This window comes from Notechis scutatus, chromosome 12 (assembly GCF_049901735.1).
Source record: "Notechis scutatus isolate UNSWTSFEM ecotype Mainland chromosome 12, rNotScu1.2, whole genome shotgun sequence".
Lineage (NCBI taxonomy): Eukaryota > Metazoa > Chordata > Lepidosauria > Squamata > Elapidae > Notechis > Notechis scutatus.
In genome coordinates this window covers 1,596,048-1,621,456 of record NC_142020.1, presented here as the reverse complement: position 1 = coordinate 1,621,456, position 25,409 = coordinate 1,596,048, and the positions used below count along the sequence as shown (strand labels likewise).

Here is a 25,409-nt window from a genome sequence, read left to right as displayed (position 1 = left end):
AAAGTGGGCCATGCAACATGACAATGATCCAAAATACCCAATTGGGTATGATCAAAGAATTGTTAAAGCAGAAGAAAGCCAATGTTTTGGAATGGCCAAGACAAGGTATTGTCCATAATCTTATAGAAACAGGCAGTTTGTGCAAGGAAGCCCACCAACATTCCTGTTTTATATTACAGAAATATTGAAAGAAAATTCACCAACATTTAAGCATCACTGCATGCTTACTTTTATCTGATTTTTAATAAAGTATAGTGTGTAGCTTTGTTTATACTTCTTGCACAAATTATTTGGATCAAGTAAAAATGATAGAAAGTTTTAAGCCAATACTGAATCAGTTTTACAGTATTTATTGTATTGGAGGTAATGGACTTTGATTATATATATTTAAAATAGGCACATGAGTCAATAATGCAAGATACGGAATTTGTTTTTTTCTGAAAGGGAAGTTTAGGTAAGGTCATTGATTCCTGGACCTTACGCTCATCCTTACGCACGATGTGGTCATTTTCACGAATAATACAAAGGATCCAATAGGTTGTGGGTTTGACTCCATTTTCATGTCCTAACTTCATTATCCTGGAGACCTGATTTGCCTGTTTAAATTTACTCAGCCAGATTTCCATGCCTATCCCAGAGGCTGCTGGGTGAGGCAAGCGGTAAGACGTGTCAAATTTTAATTTCCAAACATTAGGGGTGACATGCCTTGGGGATTGTAAAGATATTTTTGTTACTTTAATATAATTTAGCTTGGTAAGTAACTACATAAATCTCATAACTTTTTAACCTTTTGTTTGTTTCATCTGAGGCAGTGTCTTATGTTGCTAACTTGCCTCTTCTTTTTTGTACACCCCTTCCCAAAATCTCCAGGACCAACTTGCCGCAGATATGTATAACTTCATTTCCAAAGAAGGCGACTATGCAAGACACTTTGTCTCGGTGAGTAACTGCTCCCCAGGTAGCACACCTTGTTCTGCGACATACATTTTACCTGCTTAATCCTTCTGTCTGTGTGCTATTCTGTTCATTTGGTGCTAACTTTTGTTTTAAAATATGGGTTTTGTTCTCAGTTATTAGAAGCCCAAGCAGATTACCATAGAAAAGCATTAGCAGTCTTAGAAAAGGTGCTCCCCGAAATCCAGGCCCATCAAGGTAAAGTAACTCGATGCTCTGCCTCCTGCTTTGCCTGTGCCATCTCTGCACTCTTCCTCCTCCTCTCCCTTCCAATTTACTTCGCCCCCTTTCCGCATGCTGTCCTTCTTGAATGAAAAACATGGGAGTATTCTTAATGGTACTTAATCTTCCCAAATTATCCTTTCCCTTTTGCAGTTGCCTCCCTGAAACCCTCCCAGTTCCCTCTTAATCCACTAACCAATCCCTAGGAACTCGGGTCTGAAGCTCCTCCAGAGCATTACCATTCCTTGGACAGGTGAGGCATGACAGCTCACTCCTTGGCCAGTTGTGGAGCCATCGTGTCTCTCCCGGTACCTGGTGCTTTTCCTCAGTCACCTTATTTGGGAAAATGTGAAGTTCTTGGCGAAGTCTGCTCTGATCAGCATCTCTTCCCAGAGATGTTGGATCATAGCCTCCTGCTTGCAAATTTTTTTGTGCAGAGCCCTTCCCTTAAAGATTGCGCATGACTGCACCTGCAAAATAGCCTCCTCACACATGGCTGCTGGAAGGAGGCGCCATTGAAACCCCCCAAAGACCAAATTCCACAACAATTTAGCAGATCCTGCAGGGAAGAGGAGGAGGGGCTGTTTTACTTTGAAAGGGCCTTTCAACAATGGAGGAATTCCACAAGTATCCCTGTAAACAGCTGGTTAGCTGAGCTGCATTGTCCTAAGAAGGCTGAATTGTTTTGCTATCTGCTTTGTTTGTTTGTTTAAATTTATATGCCACCCATCTCACTCCGAGAAGCAACTTGAAAAATATACTAACGGCAGCTAACAAGAAAAATGGCAACAAATATCAGATATGATATTCTTTCCAATTAAAATCGAATTCGATTTTTTGGGAATGCGAATCACAGCGGAGCCCGAGCGGGCGGTGCGTAGCGACGGGCGGCAAGGCGAGCGGAGGGGCCGCTGAGCGGCAGAAAAGCGGAGCTGGGCATGGCTTTCTTGGCGCGCGGTGGGGGGCCTTTGGCCATCTCTTGGTTTTTTTTTTTTTTTTCAGAGGGGAATATCATGCCTGAAATATGAAATCACATAAAATTCAAGTAAAATACCTACTATTTCGTTTCTCAAGGTAAATTAGTTATGGTTGTGGCTAGTTAGCCCCGAAACAACATGAAATCTTTTAAATCTTAAAAAACAAAACACTCCTTTAAAAAGCCACTGATGAAAGCTGTAGGTTTCATAAATTCATCATGAGAAGCAGCTAAGGAGGGAGGGAAGTTAGTCTAGACCAGGGGTGTCCAACCTTGGCAACTTTAAGACTTGTGGACTTCAACTCCCAGAATTCCTCAGCCAGCAAAGCTGGCTGAGGAACTCTGGGAGTTGAAGTCCACAAGTCTTAAAGTTGCCAAGGTTGGACACCCCTGGTCTAGACAGTGGCAGATTCTGACCTCCAGGGATGGACTTCGCGGTCCTTTTGATCCTGCCAAGCAACAACTCCCACCTTCTGACCTCATGGTTGGGGCTGCTGGCCTTTGTAGTTCAGCAACATTACAAGAGCACCAGATTTTGGGGCATGCTGTGCCCCAATGCAGAAGGTTGTGATACAGGCCCAGCCTTGCAGAAAGCGCTGCTTCAGGGTCGAGTTTCTCTCAAGTCATCCAATCGGTTCCATCCCAGCCTATTGGAGAGATTTAATTCAGTGCTGCATGGAGCCAGGCGGCCTCTGCGGCTCCTTCCAACTCTGCTTTGGAGTGGGCCATCAAGTACTCACCATTGTGTCTGCAGGGGGTTGAAGACAAAAGAGCTTTGGGGAAGCATCCTCTGTTTCGGAGAGCTTTCAGACTTCTCCTTTCTAAGTTCTTCCTGAATAACTAACAATCTGCTCAGGCGCCTCTGTCTTAACCTTTTGATTGAGAAGAGAATTGAATGGTGTTAAATTGTACTTAGTAGATTGGAGAGAATTGAAATTATTTCTGTGGGCCATTTGGCAAAACTCACGTCGCCCTCCAGATTGTTGAATTGAGAATGTATGTATGTATGTATGTATGTATGTATGTATGTAGGTCTAGGTGTGTTCGGGTCTTTTCCCGTGTAAGATTCAAAGACCCGAACACACCTAGACCTACATACCTGTACCCGTGAAAATCTACGAAAACAAATATGTATATAATATATACGTAGGTCTAGGTGTGTTTGGGTCTTTTCCTGTGTAAGATTAAGAGTATCTTGGTGACGTTTCAGCGAGGTCCCACTCGCCATCCTCAGGCTGGTGCTTTCGGCTTCGTGCCAGTGCAAGCCAAAAGCACCAGCCTGAGGATGGCGAGTGGGACCTCGCCGAAACGTCACCAAGATACTCTTAATCTTACACAGGAAAAGACCCAAACACACCTAGACCTACATACCTGTACCCATTCAGCAGCTCCACTCAAAAGTAGTTCAAACAGGTGGGCACATGCATGCACACTTGCAAACACACACACACACACACAGGCAGACACCCCTGACCCAGAGCCTCAGAACAAGACCTGGGCTTCAGAGCCTTGGGCGAGACCAGCAAAGTTGAGGTCATCCATAATTGGAGGTGGCTGGATTGCCAACAGTGGTATTACAATATTGCAATGGAAAAAGATGTTGAACCGCTTTCTAGGAGCCCTGGTGGCACAGTGGTTAGAATGTAGGAAAACTCTGCCCACTGCCAGGAGTCATCTGTCAGAAATGGTGTAGGATCTCCTGCTTGGGCAGCGGGTTGGACTAGATGACCTACAAGGTCCCTTCCAACTCTGTTAATCTTTTGAAGAGTTTGATCCTGAGCGGCTCAAAGTTGACTCAGCCTTCCAAGGTCGGTAACATGAGGACCCATATTATTGGGAGTCAAATGCTGACACTGTAAACCACTCAAAAGAGTGCTGTGTAAAGCACTATGGAGCCATATCTAAATCTAAGTCCTATTGCTATGCCTGATTGGACAGAATTGTCACCAGCTCTTTTCCTGGGAGGAAACTCTGATCCCCGAGAAACCACCTTTCCTTTTAAGAACAGCTCACCCCCGGCCACGTAATTCAACCAAGGGGTGGATCTTCCTGGCTTAGCGACCTGCTCTCACTCCTGTGGCAACCCAAACTGCTTTTAGCATCCCTTGCCACAAAGACCTCAAAAACTGAGAAGCCTAGCAAGAAGGTTTAATTACCTGCTTAAAATACCTGATAATTGGCAGCCTGCCTCAATCCTTGTTGCAACCAACATCACTCTCGTTTTACTTCTTGGTCCCAAATCCCATGTTTTCTAGCAACTGGGTTACCTGGGTGTGTGAATGATGTTTCTCTTTGGGTTCGATTTTGCTTCCTAAGCATGGTGGTGGCGGCGGCATTCTGGCCCTCACCCAAGCAGTTCCGTTGGAGAAGCCCAGCCCCGCATAGCAGTCAACCCTTGGCGAGCTGGGAGCCGCGGCCAATCCAGCCCCCTCGGCCTGTGTATGGGGCCTTCTAGGTTGATCACTCCCAAGGAGCAGACGTGGCTTCTGGTTCTTCCCGGACTCTGCAATCAAATGGTTCAGATCTTCTTGTAGGATGCCTAATGATCTCTCGTACTGCAGATCTCTCTCTCTCTCTGTGTGTGTGTCTCCCCCACCCCCACCCCTCCACCCACAGTGGTGGTTTCCTAGCTGTCTGGCTGACTTTTAATTCTACTCCTCTAACTAGACAAGTGGACTGAAAAACCAGCTTTCGGGACTCCCCTGGAGGAGCACCTCAAGCGTAGCGGCCGAGAAATCGCCGTCCCCATTGAGGCCTGTGTGATGATGCTCTTGGAAACAGGCATGAAGGAAGAGGTGGGTGAGGGGCTCACTGGGGTGACTCTTCTCTTTTCGTGGGTGGGGGGTGGCTGGAAGAACCCCAGGGGCTTCTCTTGCACGTACAAGACAGGGCAACTCTGGTGGTAGCAGTGCCCTGCTTGTTTCATCACACCTTTATTATTTTACAAATAACTCAAGGTGGCAGACATATCCAATGCACTTTCCTCCTCCTTTTTTTCCTACAACAACAACCCTGTGAGGTGGGTTGGGCTGAGAGAGAGTGACTGGCCTAAGGTCGCCCAGCTGGCTTTCGTGCCTAAGGTGGGACTTGAATTCACGATCTCCTGCTTTTTAGCTCGGTGCCTTCACCACTAGACCAAAGTAGCTCCCTCTCCCTGGCCGAGAGGCTCCCACATGTATGTGCCTCCCTAGGCTACCTTCTACTCATCTGAGATGGCCAGCTTGGCATGTTGGCTGCCAGATTTCCTGAAATGCCTTGAAGAGGGCTTGACGGAGGTTTTGCAGACACTTGAGCCTAATGTGGCTGAGTTGTCCTGCTCGTGCTGGCCGAGTCATTTGGAAGCAGCCTGAATCTTTTCACTTATTTGAGTCATTTTAGTTTTCTTTCTTCCCTACACTTCTGGTAGCAAACCGTTGGCCCAGACTGGTCTGATGGCTCCTGCATACCTCAGGCTCCCTGACTGGAAGGGTTGTGCGTGTATCCTTCCATCATCCAGTTGCCTGTCCTCTCCCCCACCCCCACCCCAAAGGAAGAAAAAGCTGGAGGAGAACATGGAGCCTCCTGGAGGGCTTGAGTAGCTAATATGGGTCCGTTTACAAGATGGGGTAGAGGAGTGAAGTTTACTTCCGTTTATTCCAAAATTGCTCTTTTGCTATGTTTTGTAGCAGCAGCAGCAGTGTGACTTTCACACTTCCCTTTTGTCTTGTGCTTCGTATCTGGGCTGATTTGTTTCCCCTTCGGGCTCATCCATTTGTCTTCCCAAAAATGGGAGCAGAAAGCTGCAGGTTCAACATCATGGTTTGGTATTCAGGAACTTGGTCCCTGCCTCTGTCTAGGTTGGCTGTCTTTCAGCCTCGTCCCCAGGAGATGCCAGAATGGATGCTTCCCAAGAGCCCACAGTGCGAGGGCTGCCTTCTCACCGCAGTGGTGGTGTGGGAAGGAGCCTAATGTTCCGTCTCAGATTATAGAAACTTTGGGGACTGTTGGCTAATCCGGATTTTAGGAGGAACATACCTGAACCGCAACAAGAAGGGGCATGTAGGATGTCCGAGTTGAATCAGAGTTCATTTGTGAAAAGCTGTCAGCTTTGTGGCCATAATGGTAGCATCCATTTGTTCTGGGGGGAAACACGCTTCGGTTTTGGAGCACAAGCTGTTCACAGAACATTCCAGGAAGAAATAGGGAAGAGTCACTTAGTTGAGATGAGTTTTCGAGCCGTCTTCTGCCGTAACGGCCCAAGAAAGACACAACGCTCTCCCAGCTCATCCTCCGGTGTCTGATTTGCTCAAAGAAATGGCATCACATTCCATCAGGAGCTTGGCGGCCCCAGCTCAGCATGTCCCCAAGTGGAGCATGAGCTCAGCCAAACTGACTTTGTAGCGTCAGCATCTTGGAAGGGAGATCTTTTTTCATGAAATGGGGAGTTAAGTATGGTGGTTTGACATTGAAATGAGACACAGGGAACTGTCTCTGAGAAAATGCCAACCCTGAGAGAACTCAGGTAGCAGTATTTATTGAGAAAAAACACAAGCAAAAATACAGTATGCATATTCAGAAAACAATGACCTCAACAGGAGATTACTTCACCAGCATGAGAACACACAATCTTGGAAAGTCCCAGATGTTACCTTGCTAGGGTGAGATCATACAGCCACGGAAAGTCTCATGGGAAAGTTTGGAAAGTCCCATGAGAAAGCACAACTGTGTATCTTGTACCTTGAACTTTCACCCATTTTCCTATTCCTTCTAAACTGGCAGAATCAAAACAGAATGAGGCACTCTGAGCAAAGATACTCCTACCCCCACCAAGAATGCCCACATCTTCCTAGACTTACTGCTAGTTATACAAAGGCCTTACAGAAAATGATAAAATGATCAATAGGTTATATTACCACATTCCCTCCTTTTTTATTTATTCAAAGATAGGGGGTGTTTTAGTGGCATAGTACACAGTTCCCTCATGACCTGATCCTTCACGCCGGAAGACTGAGGTACACATTTGTAATAGATTAGGAATACATTGAATAAAACAACATAATAAGATACATATAGCAATAATAATAACAACCCCTTGCAATAAGGAGCGAAACCATGATCCATCAGGAAGCCAGGACCACAGACTGTCCCAGAATGATGCATTAAACCCATCGGCTCCAGATTGATGCTGAGCAATACGATCTTCCATGTCCTGAACAGTTTTTGTAATGTTTGGCTCATAATTATGTATAAAAACACAACAATGTGAATGAATTAAAGCACAAACTCCTCCTTGAGCAGCTAACATAATATCTAAAGCATATCGATTTTGCAAAGTAACTGTACGAATTTCAGACATTTCTACATTAATCATCTTAATATTCTTTATAGTATCATTAAACATAGCAACAGTAAAATTATTTAAAATATGAATATCCCTATAGTTCATAGCAATTCCCAAAGGCGGGATAAGACCTCGGGAAATTTGTGTCCATAGATTACCTCCCATGGTTAGGATCTGGAATTGCTCTGTTGTAGCACAAGACAACTGTTTTCTCCAGGTTGCATTCTTTATTAAATCTTTTTCCTCAAAAGGCACTCCATGCAATGTTAGTCCTTCTCCCACTCTCCCAGGAAGGTGCATACACAACCAACAATTGGTGATGTTCAAGTTTTTGGCAGTTGTGCGCAAATCTTTAATGTAATTATTATCGGTCCACAAATCATCACCCAAATCTCCGGCACGCTGAACATGCTGTCGCTGCTCTCTCCGCACCTGAGCAGCCCAGGACAGATTAGGCAGAATCAGCAGGATCAGGAACCACAGATGCGCCATCCTGCTCCTCCGAAACTTCCTTCACAGGTGCCTGCGAATGATCAGGCCGAACACACCGACCAGGAACCCAACGAATTTGACCAAGATGTTCAACTGCTGCATAACCACGTCCCCACGTTATCAGCTCAGCAGGAACCCATGCCGGATCTGGAAGGAACCGCACCAACACCCGAGGTCTCACCGCATCTGTAGAAGGAGAAGAAAAATGCCTGCTGGCCGCGCCGCAGGGGGTTACCAGACAAATTTAAAAAAATTTAAAGTATATAAAGCTAGATTTAATTGATCTTGAATCGCTTGGAAGCCCCAGGAGCTTCCCTCCTTTTTTATTTAATTTAGTCAACATGGTCTTGAGCGTGGCATTTGAGCAACAAAACACACATTCACACGCTGCTCCAAACATCCTTGTAACAACAAAAGCAATCTTAAAATATCAGGTGATATTCCAGGAGACAAATAAGAACCTGCTACAAGGGTAACAAATTATACACATACAATGAATCCACTATTAAATTAAAATCCTGATTGTGAAAATTTTGAAAAGCCAAAACTACAGCAGCAAGTTCTGCCTGCTGGGCAGACTTCTGCTCTGAAGTCACTTTTGTATGCCAAATTCCAGATTTATCTTTCCAAACACAAGCACCAAAAACTTTCCCTCCATCAGTAAAAACTGTAGGAGCATCTGATATGCCCAATGGTATCCTTTCTTACATTTTGGGCACACTGATTTTAGGACGAACACCCTGTCCCATTGATCTCTTATTCTGCTGACTTTGACCTCCTCCAGGAGCCCGACATTGCGCTTTAAAATGTCCAGGCTTCCCACAATTGAAACAATTCCCCTTTTGAGCATGTCCTGTTTGTAAAGCCAGAGCTAAAGTTTCCATGTTAAAAGACTGACTCCCAACCTTCCTACATGCATTAATCAAATCTGCGATTTCTCTCTCCCCACTTGCTATAAGTGGATTTAAAATCTTTTGCAATCTGTGTTAGCTTGTTCTACTGCTAACTTAAAAGCAACTCTTTCTGGGCGAATTGATTATCAATTTGTCTTTCAATAGCCAATTTCAGTCTGCTAATGAAATTTTCATAGGGTTCATTGTTCCCTTGTTTGATGTTAGTAAAGGTCTTCTCACCACCTTCGCCGTCAGGGGAGAGACCCTATGGCTTGAAAAATTATTTGTGGGAGAAGAATGAACCCTTCCTCAGGCATACCATCTCTCTGTTGTTCCACTGTTGTAAAATTACCAGCTCCGTAAAGCTGATCTGGGGTAACATTTGCTGTTCCCCTCTGGACTGCCAGCTGTCTCCATTTCTGATCTAACACCAAATATTGAGCTGGAGTTAAAATCATATTCAACAGAGCTTTCCAGTCAGCCGGAATCATTTTATTTCCATAACCAACTGCTTCTAACAATGCCTGGAGTATATGGCGTTCTAACACCATATTCTTTTGCTGCTTGCTTAACTTCCCTCAAAATTCTGAGCTGTAAAGGCTTCCACTCCATCGCCATGGATTTAATGCAGCATCCATGACAATTTCCACTGGATTAAGTTGAACTTCTACTCCAAACTCCACCAAATCATCTCCTGATAGTTCCCCTCTATTCTTTGCTTCTTGAATAGCTGCAGTAACTGCATCCACCTGAACCCTTAAAGGTAAACTCTTATCCTCTGACAAAGTATTTCTAGCGCCGGACAGTTCCCCAGATTTATCTGGAGGTGCCATCGGCGGCAACAAACGTCACCGCATGGTAAAGCGGCAAACCTTCTTCGGGGGTGATAGGGCGGTTGTTCATAAGTAGCTAATGCATCCATAATCACTCTCCAGGTTAACAAAATTGAAGAAGGGGCACGGGGTTCCTCGTGCAAAAATTTCCCTATCTTTTTCCAGGACTCTACTTTAATACTACCTCCCTCCGGATATGACTTAATATTTTCCAAACATACTGTAGTAAATCCTCAATTTCTTTCTTTCCTACAGCACAACCCCTACTGCCAATTCCAAACCCAAAACTATTCCCAATGATCCCTCTCAATTCCCTGATGTGCTCTTTCTGAGCCTTCGAGAGATCTCCCCCCATACTCACGAAAAGAATCTATCTTCGTCCAGCGCGAAGAAGATGAGGGCCCAGTCGGCGTCCGCGACGATGAGTATAGGATGCGGGAAGCGATAGCTTTCAAGCTATCACGTCGGGGTCACCATTTATGGTGGTTTGACATTGAAATGAGACACAGGGAACTGTCTCTGAGAAAATGCCAACCCTGAGAGAACTCAGGTAGCAGTATTTATTGAGAAAAACACAAGCAAAAATACAGTATGCATATTCAGAAAACAATGACCTCAACAGGAGATTACTTCACCAGCATGAGAACACACAATCTTGGAAAGTCCCAGATGTTACCTTGCTAGGGTGAGATCATACAGCCACGGAAAGTCTCATGGGAAAGTTTGGAAAGTCCCATGAGAAAGCACAACTGTGTATCTTGTACCTTGAACTTTCACCCATTTTCCTATTCCTTCTAAACTGGCAGAATCAAAACAGAATGAGGCACTCTGAGCAAAGATACTCCCTACCCCCACCAAGAATGCCCACATCTTCCTAGACTTACTGCTAGTTATACAAAGGCCTTACAGAAAATGATAAAATGATCAATAGGTTATATTACCACATTAAGCAGCGTAGATCCCAGTGAAGAGGGATCCTGGCTAAGGGAAGGACGTATTTCCTGTCCTCCCCAGGGCTTATTCCGCATCGCTGCTGGAGCCTCCAAGCTAAAGAAGTTGAAGGCAGCGCTGGACTGCTCCTCCTCACACCTGGATGAGTTTTACTCAGACCCTCATGCCGTGGCTGGTAAGTGGACCCAGAGAGAGAGTGGTGAGTGAGTGAGTGAGAAAGAAAGAGAGAGAGAGAGAGAGAGAGAGAGAGAGGGAGAGAGAGAGAGAGAGAGAGAGAAGTCAGAAGAGAGACTAGAGCGACTGAGACTGATGCTTGGTTGCTTTTCTCCATTGTTTCTCTCCCACTTGCTGAGTTTGCTCCAGAATATTCCTGCTTCTTCTCCAAAAGGTTGAGCCAAGTGCCATCTATTTAAAACTTAGTTTTCTGCCATTTAAAAATCAAGTGTAGGGACCAAATGATAGAAAAATATTTTTCAAACATGGTTTTTAAATCATTGACGTGGGTTTAAAAGAATGGGCTTCACCTCAACTCCTCTGGGCAGGAGATAGGTGGCCCTCCTGGGTAGCTGCACTGATCGTGTTGTCAACTCAACAGCTGTTTGGATTCCTTTGTAGCCTTAGCTACTGCATGTCCAGCCTGCTTTGCTTTGACTCTCCCTGCTTATCTTTGCTTAAGGGGCCCTGAAGTCCTATCTGAGGGAGCTGCCGGAACCACTGATGACCTACGCCCTGTATGAAGAGTGGACCCAGGTTGCAAAGTAAGGCCGGTTTCTCTGGTTTTGCCTTGAAAGGGCTTTGGAAAGTTGTGCTTGAAAATCACTTTCTTGATTTTCTCCTTGCATTTCTTTCAGGGTTCTTTTTAAAGCAACGATGTTGTGCTTTCATTTTGTTTTATTGTGTTTTTTTTCTGGTTTACTCTTGTAAGCTGCACAGTGTAGCCGCATAAAGCAGAGGTCTCCAAACTTGGCAACTTTAAGCTGTGGGGACTTCAACTCCCAGAATTCTGGGAGTTGAAGTCCGCAAGTTTTAAAGTTGCCAAGTTTGGGGACCCTTGGCATAAAGAGACGGGTGGCAAATAAATTTAAATACAAATAATAAATAATGCTAACACTTCTGTCTCAAGCCTACATTGACCAATTGGTATTTTGTTTTTCTCATACTTTTCTTATGCATACAGGGCGAGATGAGCAGCAAATAAAGTTGATAGTAATAACAATAACAGCAACAACAACAACAATAATAAAAACAGACTGCTTCTGCATTAGTTTTCTGCAAACGTTAATATTTCTAAGCAGATAATTAGGATCTTCCCGTTTTAGCTATTTCTTCAGCAACAGCTGATAGCAGCTTTGCAAGTAAAGCTCTGTTGCACAAAAGTGCAAGCCTATCCCTTTGAGGTGAATCTCAGGAGAACATTTTGTTTTCCCTCAGCATCCAGGACCAGGATAAGAAACTACAAGACCTGTGGAGGATTTGCCAGATATTGCCAAAGCCTAACCTGGCCAACTTCAGGTAAGTCGGGTGCTCAGAGGTTTTCCAAATGGATCTGTCTTCCCTCCTTGGCTTTAAAATGGAGAATTCCAGGATTCAGAAACTCAAAGAATGTGTTCATTGCAATATTATGACCTCCCTTGGAAATGGAGCGTTCTGCATTGTTTGCCACTTTTAACTTTGCAGTACAAACTCTAGTCTAGAGAATGCAAATCAAAGAAGTCACTCTACCAAATGGCAGTTATGCTCTAGGACATGAGGCAAGGGCTTGACCTGGATGTACCTGATGCTGTATACTGTTCTAGAAGAGGGGTATCAACTTTGGAAACTTTAAGACCTGTGGACTTCAGCTCCCAGAATTCTCCAGTCAGCCTGGTCTTAAAGTTGTCAAGGTTGAACACCCGTCTTCCAGAGGCAGGGGCTCTGTTCCTGAGCTGCCACACGGTCCCTGTTTGGCCCAATTCCCCGTGCAATAGAAAGGAATCATACAAATATAAAGAGAGTCCTATCATCTCCAGTATGAAGGAAAACCATTTCATTCACTGGTGGCTGCCCAGCCTCTTCATAAACATCTCCAGAGATGGTGAACTCAAAACCTCCACCTAGGGAACTGTCACTTAGAAACACTTCAACAAGGATTCCAGCAGATGCTCCAAAGAGTTTCCCACTCTTATTTGTGTGCTCCTGTCCAGGCAAGAATTGAAATTCACAATGCTTTTGTGGAATTTTTGTACCATATTTCCATCTAGGAGACAGTCTGAGCTGGGTATCTTGAGCTTCAGTTTTCCTGTGACCAACGATGCCTTTGGTTCTCCATAAAGCCTAACACTGATTATTCCTTGCAGGTATTTAATCAAATTCCTTGCAAAACTCGCACAGTATAGTGACGTTAACAAGATGACTCCCAGCAACATTGCCATTGTGCTGGGCCCAAATTTGTTGTGGGCCAAGAATGAAGGGTAAGTGTTGAATTCTAATACAGTACTTGAATTGCCAAATCAGCAGAATCGAGCTAGTCACCACTGGCCGTCCTCCTTGTCTTTAGCAGCTCTTCTTTGAACTGCAGCCAGGAGCCCTTGGCTAAGGAGCAAATCTTGAATATTTGTAGGATTAGATTTTTGCCTCTTTAACGGAAAAGGTCCAGCACAAATTAAATCACTGCATAAGAAGCCAGTCCTGAGTATTTCTGTGTCATTTCTTTCGTTTTTGCAAAAAAGATTAAAGGAGATTTTTATTGTTCAGTTCTGCAAGTCCTAAAATTAGTTAAAAACTTGAGCTTGTCGAGGCAATGCAACTCCACAGATTTTCAGAATGCAGGAAGAACGGAGGCCAAAGGGGACACTTGAGGGTGCATATCCTGTGGCCTAAGAGCAACACAGGGGAAGGCTCTGTCCCATTGGTCTCTGGAAACCTCAGGCAGCATCTTCACAAGGGCTTCTCCTGAAAGAGGTCCTCAGAGGGAATGGACTTTAAACCCCTCAATTGTGCCCACCAAACAGTTGGCAGCCACCTAGACATTCCACCGGGCACCCCTAGACCCCTGTATTTGACCCCATTGAGCAGGATTGATTAGATCTCATCAGCTTCCTTGATTGCTGAGAACATCTTTAAAGCCACTGGTCTTCCCCCCCGCAGCTCTCTTGCAGAAATGGCAGCAGCAACTTCAGTGCACGTGGTTGCCGTTGTTGAACCCATCATCCAGCACGCTACCTGGTTCTTTCCTGAAGGTAAAGAAAATGCTTTTCCTTCTCAGCATGCAATCCCAGTTGTTCTTCTTAGGAGAGCTGGTAGGCTAATGGTAGGAGTGCTGTGCTGTTTGCTTTTGATATTTTTGCCTCCTTGTAAAAGCCCATGTAAAGGACTGGAAAGAATGAGCTTGGAAACATCTTTTGTTTTTAAATATATTTTTGTTGAACATTTAAAGAGAAAATACATAAAAATGGAAGCAGGATAAATAGGGGGAGAATCCCTCGTGAAAAAAAAACCAAGGCATTTACAGTTAATAGAAATTACCATTTTTCAATGCATCATTAATTAATTTTAAGTAACTTAATATATTACATTTTTAAAATCTAAAAATTGTTCTTAAACTATTAACAATATAAATATCAAGAGACATAATGAACATTATATAAAATGAAATGGTAAACTACAATGAATTCTGCCCATGCTGCTGAGAATAAATATGTATTTAATTTAGAAGTATTTACATAGAGAAAAACCAAAAAATTATCAAAAACCACGAAATAATTTGCAATTTGAATCAAATTCTATGTCAGTTTTACTTTTAAAATAAGCTTATTCTATATCTTTTCCTACAATTTGGTGAGCCATTTTTAGAAGGGACAAGACATCTTTTCTAATAAAAGCCATAAAATATCCTCGCAGCAATTAGTAGTATGTACAAAGCTAATCTGGGCTATTTTACGGGAATATATAAAAAATGCTGCAGTTGAAAAGGATCACTTACTCATCTTTTAAGATTTACTTCATTCTGCTATGAATCATTTTCCAGAATTGTTGAGCTTTATAGCAATGCCAGTTGTAAAAACAGGATCGAACCTGATCTTTATACTTTCAACAATTTGTAGAAAATGAATTATCCACTACGTGTATCATGATTAGGTTAATATACAAGTTATAGAAGGTCTAATACCAATTTTCTCTTGTATAACATTTAAATTTAGTATTCTTCCATTGAGATTTTCGTTGTTGCATTTCTATTACTGTACCTAAATTCTCTTTAACTTGTTTTAGTTTCTGAGTCATGTGAGCTTGGAAACGTCTTAATATCTGCACTCAGCTACTGGCTAATTCTCTAGAGGCATTCATTCTACTGAAACATTGAACTTACAGCTTTTATTACAAGTTTTGGGTGCCACTCTAATTTTTTAACTTGCAGGTTGTGTTTGTTTTATTAATTTTTATGTCACTCATCACCACACTTACTTATATACCACCCCACAGTGCTTTACAGCCCTCTCTGAGTGGTTTACAAAGTCAGCCTCTTGCCCCCAACAATCTGGGTCCTCATTTTACTGACCTGGGAGGATGGCAAACTGAATCAACCTTAAACCGTTCAGGATCGAATCCCTGGCTGTGGGCAGAGTCAGCCTGCAATACTGTATTGTGCACTGTGCCACCCAGGGCTGTAAGGTGACTGGGTGGCTTACAAGGTTTACAACAAGCAGAAAAATATAATTAAAACATTAAAACTAAACAGATGAAGATGTTAACTCTAAACTGGAACCAGAACTAAGAGACGAGCAGGACAAGATCTTCTTACTCTGTCAGCCACCTCCAGCTGTGAGCACCTTCCCATTCGTGGCCCCAGGTCAACCAGCAAAACAAGTTTTAATTCTTTCCTGAAGGCCCAAAGGGAGAGGGCAGTTCTCACCTCCAGTGGTAGATGGGGCCACAGCAGAAATGGCTCTACTTGAACTCGCTGCTGGAGTTCCTTAGCAGCTGGGATCTGTAGCTGGTCTCTTCTGTGGTGGCACCAGTGGGACAGGCTTGTCCCATTGGGGAAAGACGGCTCCTCAGATACCCTGGATCCATGGCATGTAGGGCTTTAAGGTAACAGCGAACATCTTGAATTGGATCCCAGAAGCAAACCTGTAACTGATGCAGCTTGCACATTGTTATATGTGCAGCACCAGTGACTCCGGGACTGTGCGTGCTGCTGCATTCCCATTGTGTTGTATTGCTTTGCCTGACTCTTTTAGTCTGAAAAGGGAAATAAAAACGAACTTATCTTAATTCTTGTCTTGCAAGCAGAAGCCATAAGGTATTTTTATCCTCTGAAATTTAAGTTCTTGGCCTGAAGGCGATGTTCCTCTGAACCGCTTGGGTTTTAATGTTTATTGCTGAATTCGCAGAGCTGGATTTCAATGTGTCCGGAGCATTTGTGGGGCAGCCGGCCGTGAACTCCAACCACCTTCCTGCAGGCAGTGACTATGATTCAGGGACCCTGGAGCGGAAAAGGCCGGTCAGCATGGCTGTGATGGAAGGGGAGCTCCTGAGAAAGGAAAGGTAAAAGGAGCGTTTCTTCCCTTCCTCCACCCTATTGTTGGTTTAGCACCATTTATTGCTGTTTAACTTAAGTTAAAGGTGTTTGAAGTTCTTTCAGAGTTCACAAACCTGGGTTGAATCTTGGCACATAAGAAACCAAAGATTTCTTTGTCTAATGAATGAAAACAAACCAGATTGTTATTAGGAAAGAGTCCTGTTGGCTCGTTGGCACTCATTTCTAAGTTAGTTGGCACTCACAACAGTCTTGTGCCTCTGAAAGTGATTACCTTCAAGCAGCCAATCAGAGAAGTTCCATCCAAAGGGGTTCAGAGCAGGGATCTCCAACCCTGACAACCTTGAATTCTGGGAGTTGAAGTCCCCAAGTCTTAAAGTTGCCAAGGTTGGAGAGCCCCGTTTAGAGTATTAAAAACTATTGGTGATGCTCCTTTCAATCACCAAGCCTGGGAGGCACAAATGAATCCACTTGAGTACCAAGGTCCCCGTATGACCCCAGCTGAGGGTGCCAGGCCCAAAGGCGGCATTCCAGGAAACCTGGAAGCTTCTTTAAGAGGGCAGCTGCTTAAAGGAGCCACCAAAGGGCATCTGACGGGCCTCCTTAAGGTATTCTGCAGGCGGGCCTTGCGTGTGTGGACGGGCTTTCTGGAAGCCTCTGTCAGAGAGGAGCTGGGCACGCCTGGGGCCATGGCCAGCCAGCCCTGAGTGGTGCCTTTCCCCTCCTTACTGCAGCCTAAGGAAGATCCAAAGGTAATGTACGTGCTGTTCTTTCCTCCTCCTCACCGTGTTCCATGCATGATAGAAGCCCGGGGAAGATCTCACGCTGTGGAAGCAGCAGGAGCGGCTTCCCCTGGGGAGCGGGCATAGGGCCCGCAAGAAGGGGTCCCTGCTGGCAGCCCTCACGATAAATGGTTACAGGCTCCTCGCCTCCTGTACCAAAGTTCGTTTGTCAGGCCAGCTGCCTTTCCAGAAATTCTACCATGTCTTTGGAACACCAAATTTCAGTCTGGAAATTTGCTGCGCCTTTAGTTTGAAGAGTGGTTGTTAGCACATGTTGTTTATCTGTGTGCTTTGGGCTTCCCTGAACGCTGTTGTATCCTGACTTCCAATGGGAGCCACTTGGCTTTTCCTTGCCTTACTAGCAGCTAGACCAGGGATCTCAAACTCCCAGCCCAGAGGCCACACCCGGTTGAAGTCCAGGGATCCTTAAGTTGCCACGGTTGAGAAGCACTGAGTTACAGGCAAGGCCTGCAGCCGCTGGCTGGCACAGATGGCTCTGGCCACATTCATCTCGGATGCCGAATCTCCTGCACCCCCATCCTGCCTCAAGGCCCTGCCTCTGCCACTACCTGCCCAGGTATCCAGAACAAAAAGAGGTACCCTAGAACACAGTTGGCAAGACCTCTCCTGGGAGGTGCCCAGGGCGGGAAGTGAGCTGTGACTAGCTCCTTGAAATGCTGCCTTTCAGTTGCCCCGTGCTATGGGGAAGGGTCAGGGCCTTTTTCCTTGCCTCCTGGCCATACTCCATGCACAAACCCACCACTGCATAAGTGAGCCCCACCCCCCAACCTGAGCAGCCACTGGACAGCCCCACAGCTGTCTGCCTGCCCATTAGCCAAAATGAAATGCAGAGAAATGGCTGTAGGGTGTGTGTGTGTGTATGTGTAATTATGTTTAGTGGCATATGTGACCCTCTTTCTTCATGAAAGACTTAAAAAAAATCAAGTATGCAAAATCTTCGATGCCAATTTGAGTTTGAGGTCCCTGAGCTAGACAAACATTTGTTCTACATGATCTACGTTGGATTCATCAGTAACCTAGTTTTTATGTTTTTGTTTCTGCACATTAACAAGGGTTGTGTATATTCTGGACTTTTACAGCTTCCAACATCTAAAACAAGAAAATGAATAATTAAGCCTCGGGTATTAATGCCGGATTGTTTACCCTGACCTATTTTAAATCATTTTGCTGCCAGTAAATCTGGGAAAGGCAAACCGATTCTACAGGCACCAAAGTCTGAGGTGCAGTTTATGCCTCCCTTGTGACTGAGGACAAGAAGCCCAACTGTTTCTTGGTGCTGAGGAAGCTCGATTGATTATTTATTAAACGTATCTGCTGCCCATTTCACTATCGAGTGACTCTTGGACGGCTTTCTGCTGTTGTTGTGGCTGCCATTGTGATTGCTGTGATCGCCACTGAATACACACAGCCCTGCCATTAATATTTAAGTGCCGATGCATGTCTGTGACTTAACCGGGGATGTTCTCGGCTGGAGTGTCCCAGGCATTTGGACCACAGGGGGATGATACCAAAAACGCCCTGTAGGTGGAGCTGCCTGGCAGCCAAGGAACTCTGCAGGATTTCCAGGGGAGGGAAATCTTTTCAAACCACTGCAGAATTCCTGGGGCTTCTTAACGGGGGATAAAGTGGGCACATAATAGTCTGCCCGAAGATAGAATTTGATATATTGTGTCTCTGTATCACTCTCACTCTCCATCTCTGACACACACACCAAAATGGACGTTGAATGATCGATCTTGCTGGTCCTCAATGCCTGTCACACTCCTCCTAGCTGAGCCAGAACGTGTTGCATTTTTCAGACTCTGGCTGGCACCGTTTGTGTGCTCCTTGCTGCTTATCTGCATGGCGAGCAGCAGGGACTCGCCTTCCATCTCCCCAGGTAGTTACGTACACTGACTCTTTTTGTGTTTACGTGTAGCCCGTCTGCATGGAGTGTTTACTCTCTCTCTCCTCTGTAGCTTTGGTGTCAAGGTTATGGACTTCCAGGCAAACCCCCGGAGAGTTGGCACTGTGAATAGAAAGCACACAGCCCCAGCTTTCCAGCCACCGCTTCCGCCCATGGAGGCTGGCCCGCTGGCCCTGGCCGTCACGGTGGAGCAGTACCCGCAGGCCCCTGGGGCTGAGCCCGGCCTGGCGGGTGCTCCCTCTGCCTGCCTGCCTGGCTCAGCAGAGCATTCTCACAGCCAAGGCACAGAGGACAGCAGGTAAGAGGTGGGGGGGCTCAGAGAGGCAGGCTCAGCGCGGGCCACGGTCCTGCTCTTCTCTCCCTGTCGTCAGTCCCTCAAAGCTCAAAGGAGATGCTTGGCAAGGCTGGCCTGCTTGGTTGCCCCACGGAAGCAGAACCATCGTGATCCTCCTGCCTTAAAGCAGGCAGAGTCGCCCTCCTGCTTCCCTCCCAAGGTGTTGCCCAGAGGTCATGCCAGAGCCCGCCCAAGTCAGGGGAAATGCACAGCTGCACGGCAGAGCCCAGCTGAACCCAGCAAAGGTAGGGAACTTCCCTCCTTGCCTGACCTGGAGAGGTGGTAGCTTGCTCTTCTCTAACCCACTAGCTAGAACCTGTTTGTCTCGTCTTCGTAGGCTGTGTACCCTCCCAGTCAGTCTGCCACAGTGTTACTGGGCTTCAGTTCTTCCTTCCACGGGGATAGGTGGGGAGGTTGACCGGCGGTGCATGCACCTTCTGAGGAAGCTGGTTTTCTCCACTGGAGAAAGAGAGATCTGCTCCTCCACCAGTTTGTCTCTGGGCCCAACAGCCCCCTTGCTGGGCAGCCTAGGAGCATAACTTTGGGGAGAAGGTATGGAAGCAGCTGCTCAGAGAAGCCTTGCTATTCTGAACAAGCTCCCCAAAATAGGTTGAGCAAAGACCAGGGTGTAGGAATGGGCAAAGCAAGAAATGTTGGTTGCTAAAGTCAGTGCAAGGGGTGAGGTTCAAGGACTGGTGAGTAGCTGAAGAGACGCTTGTTTGGGTTTCTGGGGAATTGCAGTCTTTGGCACAGAACCTTCATGGCACATCTCAGAGGAACTAGAGGGACGTCGCTCTCGCATCTTTTAAGATCCCTCTCCTAAATAACTCTGCGGTGGTCGCAGCTGGTATGGCTAACCTCGGTGCTCTGCTGCTTTAAGGACTTCAGAGTTTTTTCCCTAAGCTGTGGGGATTCTGTGGACCCCAGACAGCTGGGTCAAGCAGGCCAGCAGTGGGCTAGGTGCCAAAATGGGGTCTGCCTGCACTTTGCACCTGTTTAATGCAAGCAAGGGCCCCGCATTTCATGAGGAGCCTTAGGGAGAAGCAGCTTCTGGCACCCCGCAGTCGCCTTTGATGCAGGTCTCTCTCTCTCTCTCTCTCCTTGCAGCTCTTCCAAGCCAAAGGACTCAACCACACCGCCACCCCCCAGAAACGGTGGACCTGCTCAGCCTCTCAGTAGTGCCAGCCAGTACTCGGTTGGGCAGCCCCAGAGCACCGCCGGGCCCAGCCCACACGCCCTCCGGCGAGGTTTGTCCTTCACGAGCTGCACTGGCACCCTGGTGGGCTTGGGGGAGGGGGAGGGGGGACTAAAGCTGCCAGGTCTTTCCTGGGGAACAACTTTTCAATCAAGAGTTTGCCCACTTCGGGTCAGTAGGGAGACTGGGGAGGAAGGGATTTCAACACTGGCCTTTTTTGCCCGCCCCCACCCCAGTTTTGGTCACCTGGCAGGAGGGCCAGAGAGCATGTTTTGCATGGCCTTGGCTACTTGGGCTATTCACACCACCAGGAGAACGCAGAACTTGCTCCCAAATCAGATAGTTAAATCTGCCTGCTTTGGAGTCTGAAGTTGTGTGATCAACTCTTTGGGGAGATAAGATACATTGTAGGAGGAGCAGAGCTGATAAGGCAAGCGAGAACGCCCTGCCTCAGCAGAAGAGTACGCCAAAAGATGTATGTGTTTATTTGGCAAATGTTTGTAAGCACCCATGTGTCATACACAGCACTCTGATGCAAAGGGAAAAACAACATGCACAAAAATACAACAAAATAACCCAATTCCTCTCTCTGGAACTGATGGAATGGGTACATTAGATTATGTACCCATTCAGACTAATTTTGGCTAGGGAGGCCTAGACAGGCTGGGCAGGCAGGGATGGTTCCGCCTGGAGCCACAGAGGGCAGCAGGGGAGAAGCTCTGTTTTGTGGCTCTCTGCTACCGCATAATATGCTCTGAGAACAGTTTGGGTGTCCAAACTTTGCAGCTTTTCGTCTTGCGGACTTCAACTTCCAGGATTCCTCAGGTAGCCATGCTGGCTGGGAAACTGTGAGTTGAAGTTCACAAGTCTTAAAAGTAATTAAGTTTGAAGACCCTTCCTCTTAGAAAATGGAAGGCCTGCAGGCATTTTTCTAGGAGAGGACATGAAGCATCCCTCTCCCCAAAAGAGGCTGCCAGGCTGGGTCTTACGTGTTAATACAACCTCCATCCAGTTTCAGGATCCCCACGAAGCTTTGGTGTTTCTCAGACCGGGGCCAGAGGTCTTTTTCAGCCTGGGTGCCAGCACTTAATGACAACCCATGAAGTAATCGGAGGTGTCATGCTCGACTATAATCTCAGCCATGTCTTTTCCTTTTGCTCTCTCTTTCAGCCGTCAAAAAACCTGCACCAGCCCCTCCAAAGCCAGCAAACCCACCTCCGGGACAGCCGGGGACCCCAAGTCCCACTCCAGCCCCCAAGCCCCCCACAAGGAGCCCTTCTCCTCCCAGCCAGCAGTCAAACCAAGGAAGCACTCAGCCTTCTGCTTCCCTGCCCCAGATTTCTGCCCCCCGGCGATACTCGAGCAGCCTCTCCCCGATACAGGCTCCCAGCCACCCGCCCCCCCAGCCCCCCACGCAGTCCGTAACACCACCTCCGCAGACCAAGGCTGGTAGCTTTGGACCTTCCCCGCCTGGCCCAGAGGGTGGGTCAGAGCCACTGTCGCCCACCCTCCGCATACCCCCACCCCGCCCGACACGCCCCTGGAAAAGCACAGCACCACCTGCCCGGCCGCCCAGCCTTCGGCCCAGGACATTCCACCGGCTCAGTCACCTCCTCCATCTGGCACACTACCAAGGCCCCGGCCAGTGCCCAGACCTCGCAACCGTCCCACGGTGCCCCCTCCGCCTCACCCTCCTGCTCCTCATCTGTCTGCAAACGGCTCTCTGCTGGGTCCTCCGGCAACGGCGTCCCACATCGTGACCGGTAAGAACCCTCTTGGCTCCTCTCAGGCATGTCTTCCAGCCTGGGCTTGGATGGAGCAATGCTGTCCCCCAGTGGGGGCGGCCAAAGGAAGCCCCCCCTCCAAAGCAAGCCAGCTACAGCTGTCAGCCAGCCCTCTCTGGGGAGTTGCAGGGCTCCGTTTCTGTCCCCTGAGATTGGCAAAGTCCATGGACGAGATGATAAAGGCAGATTAACTGGATTCGTAGCAGCAGCTAGTCTAGATAGGAGCGTAGCGCATCATTTCAGAGAAGAAAGAGTGGACATGTTGGAGCACATGTGGAATACCTCAGCCCATTTCAGTGTTCAGTCAAGGTTTTGGCTTCCTTTAACTGAAGAACAAAGGCCTCCTCAACAGTCGGACTTCAGCCATCCTAATTTTGTGTTCTGGGCTTTTGCCTGCCATCCTTTGCTAGTCCCCATTCCTCCCCACCAACAATAGCAGTGCAGCCTTCCCTCCGATTTTACTCTGCCATTAAAATTATTTTTCTTCACACTGAAGAACATTCCAAGATGTCAGATTTCCTTCCTGTGTTGTTATAGCGGCACAGCCAATGATCAGGAGGATCCCAGATCAGGAAAGGCAGGTTTTAGCCTTTTTTTCCTCTGTGGTTTCTTCTTTCCTTGCTGCCCAGACCTGGGCTGGGGGCCTTTTCATGCAGGCTGTGTTCAGAAACATTGAGAAAAATCTCAGCGCTGTTTGTTAGATGGTGGGAAGATTGGCTGAATTTTATCATACTCAGATTGTAAATGGCAGGTGGGGAATGCCCCTTTAATCTTTTGATTTAAGCCCTGTCCCTTGCTAGCTAACAAAGTAATTTTCCTGTTGGTGCAGTACATACGTGACCCATTTATTACAGATTGCATCAGTATTTTCAAGCTCTTTTTATTTCTTAATCTGGATTGGGCGCTTTTTAATAACGCTTAATGTTAATTTTAAGCAGCTTTTTAATAACGCTTAATGTTAATTTTAAGCAGCATATTAGGACAAAGTCTTGACTTTTGGCAGAATGAAATAGCGCATGCCCATCTCTTAATTTTAGCAGACTCTAACATATTGATCCACAGAATCCTTGCAGAATTGTAAGGGCCACTGGAACCAAACAAGTTTCAGCTGCCAAAATAACCCTTTGAATCCTTTAGGTTGTAATATATCTGCAAATAATATTCTAATTGAGAATTTTATTAAATAATCTAGATGTTTGAGCTGCCTTATTCAATAGGAACTGAAATTGGAAATGGTAAGAGGAAATTGAGGCCTTCCGATTGGCCAGATATGTTGCAAATGTTGCCTAATCATGGATGCTGTTTTTGTTTCTTACTAACTGGTCACCATAACCTGCCTTGCTTGCACCTGGACTAATCCTGCATGTGAAAGGAGTGATGCTTGTCCATTGTTTGTAATGTTGATCTCCATTTTAATGCATTCCCTGGATGTGTCCTGGTCTACTGCCACTCCCCGATCCATATTTGTCAACCTTTCATCAGCAGACACTGGAATGAATTTCTGCTTTTCAAAATCTTCAGAGCTTCATAGCATGTCCAGATAGAAGTAAAAGGTGCACACAGAGAGGCACATGTAAACTGTTCTTCCCTCCACTCTTGTGCTGATGAATTTTCAGTCTGAGTTCTCTCCCACAAAAACACTTAAGTGCAACCTTGCCAGTCCATGCGAGTCCTGGCACTGGTTGCTGTTCCCTGATAGTGTAACAGGGCACCTCCGTTGCTGCACAGGGCTTAAACATGCAGGGTAAGAAGAATCTGAGAGAAAGGCCTCTTGTATGAATTGGAAGCTCAGGTGAATTCTTAATAAAATACAAACTCAGTGTGATCTTGGAATAAGCAGCCGTTGCCCCAGGCAAGTCGGTGTGCATTCTTTTGCCCTAATCGCAGTATTGCTAGCCAAGAGCTCTGGCAACTGTGACGTCTAATCTTTTATGTGTAGAGAGACTCAGCTCCAAATATTGCCTAATTTGCTGGAGGTGACCTTAACTTAGAAAGAAGATACAGCAGCCAAAGCATCTTTCTGGTGAAGAGCAGATTAGAGCCTTTATCGTTCCTCACCTGCAGACAAAAATCTTGCCAAACTAGAGCAACCAGTTGCATCATGTAAGATCATCTCAAGAACATCTAGGGAGGAGGTGCCTTGACCCTGTTCATCCCAACCAGACTATCTAAACCAGGGTGTCCAACCTTGGCAATTTAAGACTTGTGGACTTCAACTCCCAGAGTTCCTCAGCCAGCTTTGCTGGCTGAGGAACTCTGGGAGTTGAAGTCCACAAGTCTTAAAATTGCCAAGGTTGGACACCCTGATCTAAACGTAGTCCCTGTCTCTTGGTCCTCTGGCCTGCAGCCTCTCCCTCCTGGGAATCCAGACAACATTCCACCACACCAACAGAGGCTGAAAAGCAGGCAATTCGGTTGATCCCCAGCTCTGCCTCATGCCCCATTGTGCGCTAGTGGCAACCCTCATCCAGCCCATGGAACTTTGGGGTCCTTAAAGCTCTTCCATTAAGAGTCAAGTGAGGGCCCGTCCAGTGCCCGTCTAAACTTTGCACGTCTGATTGTCAGGAACAGAACTTACTAGGGAGAGCCGTGACTGGATTTACATCTCCGATGGTGAAGAAATGCACAAGAGCAAGTGCAACTCCATTTTGCAGTCATTCTGCGTTGAAAGGGAAAGGATACCTTTGACTCATCACACTGGGGCTGCACGCCTGTGGAAACGAAGTCCCACCTGCATGTCAGATGTCTTTTCACCTTTTCATTGAGGGAGGGGGGAGAAGAAGGTGGTTGCCAGTGTAAAACCAGTCTAGCTCTAGCTAATGTGTGCTCATGTTTCTTGGATTTTGAAAAGGGGACGAGAGCTAGGTAGCCAAGACAGGCGAGTCCCACTCTCCCAAATTGTTACAACATAATTGTTTGTGTTAATGGGTTCTCTGCCCACTTCCAGGTCCCATAGAGTTCTACTCTTTGCAGATCCACTAAAGCCCCAGGCCCAACCACCTTTGCCCAGAATGTGGCAAATTTAGACAAATGAACAAAATTCTGTTTTCATTGACCTGTTTCTTCAGATTATGCTTCCCTACTAAAGCAGTTTGTGCTTTTCCAGAATTACCAAAGTTTATACTAGTCGGGTCCTGACAGTTGGACTTCCAGCTTGTGACAAATTGGTTTCCATGAATGACATGAAGAAACTTTGGGTGTCTGCAGTGGTGGGATTCAATTTTTTTTACT

The 25,409-nt window shown here is 46.3% G+C and overlaps 1 protein-coding gene across 1 annotated transcript in view; it reads left to right on the top strand.

The window, feature by feature from the left end:
* Positions 1-25,409, top strand: part of ARHGAP17 (Rho GTPase activating protein 17) — a 71,770-nt gene that overhangs the window by 45,022 nt on the left and 1,339 nt on the right. Inside the window, 14 exon segments of the mRNA XM_087973097.1 lie at positions 871-939; positions 1,071-1,152; positions 4,820-4,947; positions 10,705-10,816; positions 11,318-11,399; positions 12,073-12,153; positions 12,978-13,091; positions 13,768-13,859; positions 16,011-16,164; positions 16,891-16,908; positions 18,918-19,163; positions 20,307-20,446; positions 21,565-21,899; positions 21,902-22,157. Of these exon segments, the coding sequence (XP_087829223.1) occupies positions 871-939; positions 1,071-1,152; positions 4,820-4,947; positions 10,705-10,816; positions 11,318-11,399; positions 12,073-12,153; positions 12,978-13,091; positions 13,768-13,859; positions 16,011-16,164; positions 16,891-16,908; positions 18,918-19,163; positions 20,307-20,446; positions 21,565-21,899; positions 21,902-22,157 (1,909 nt within the window).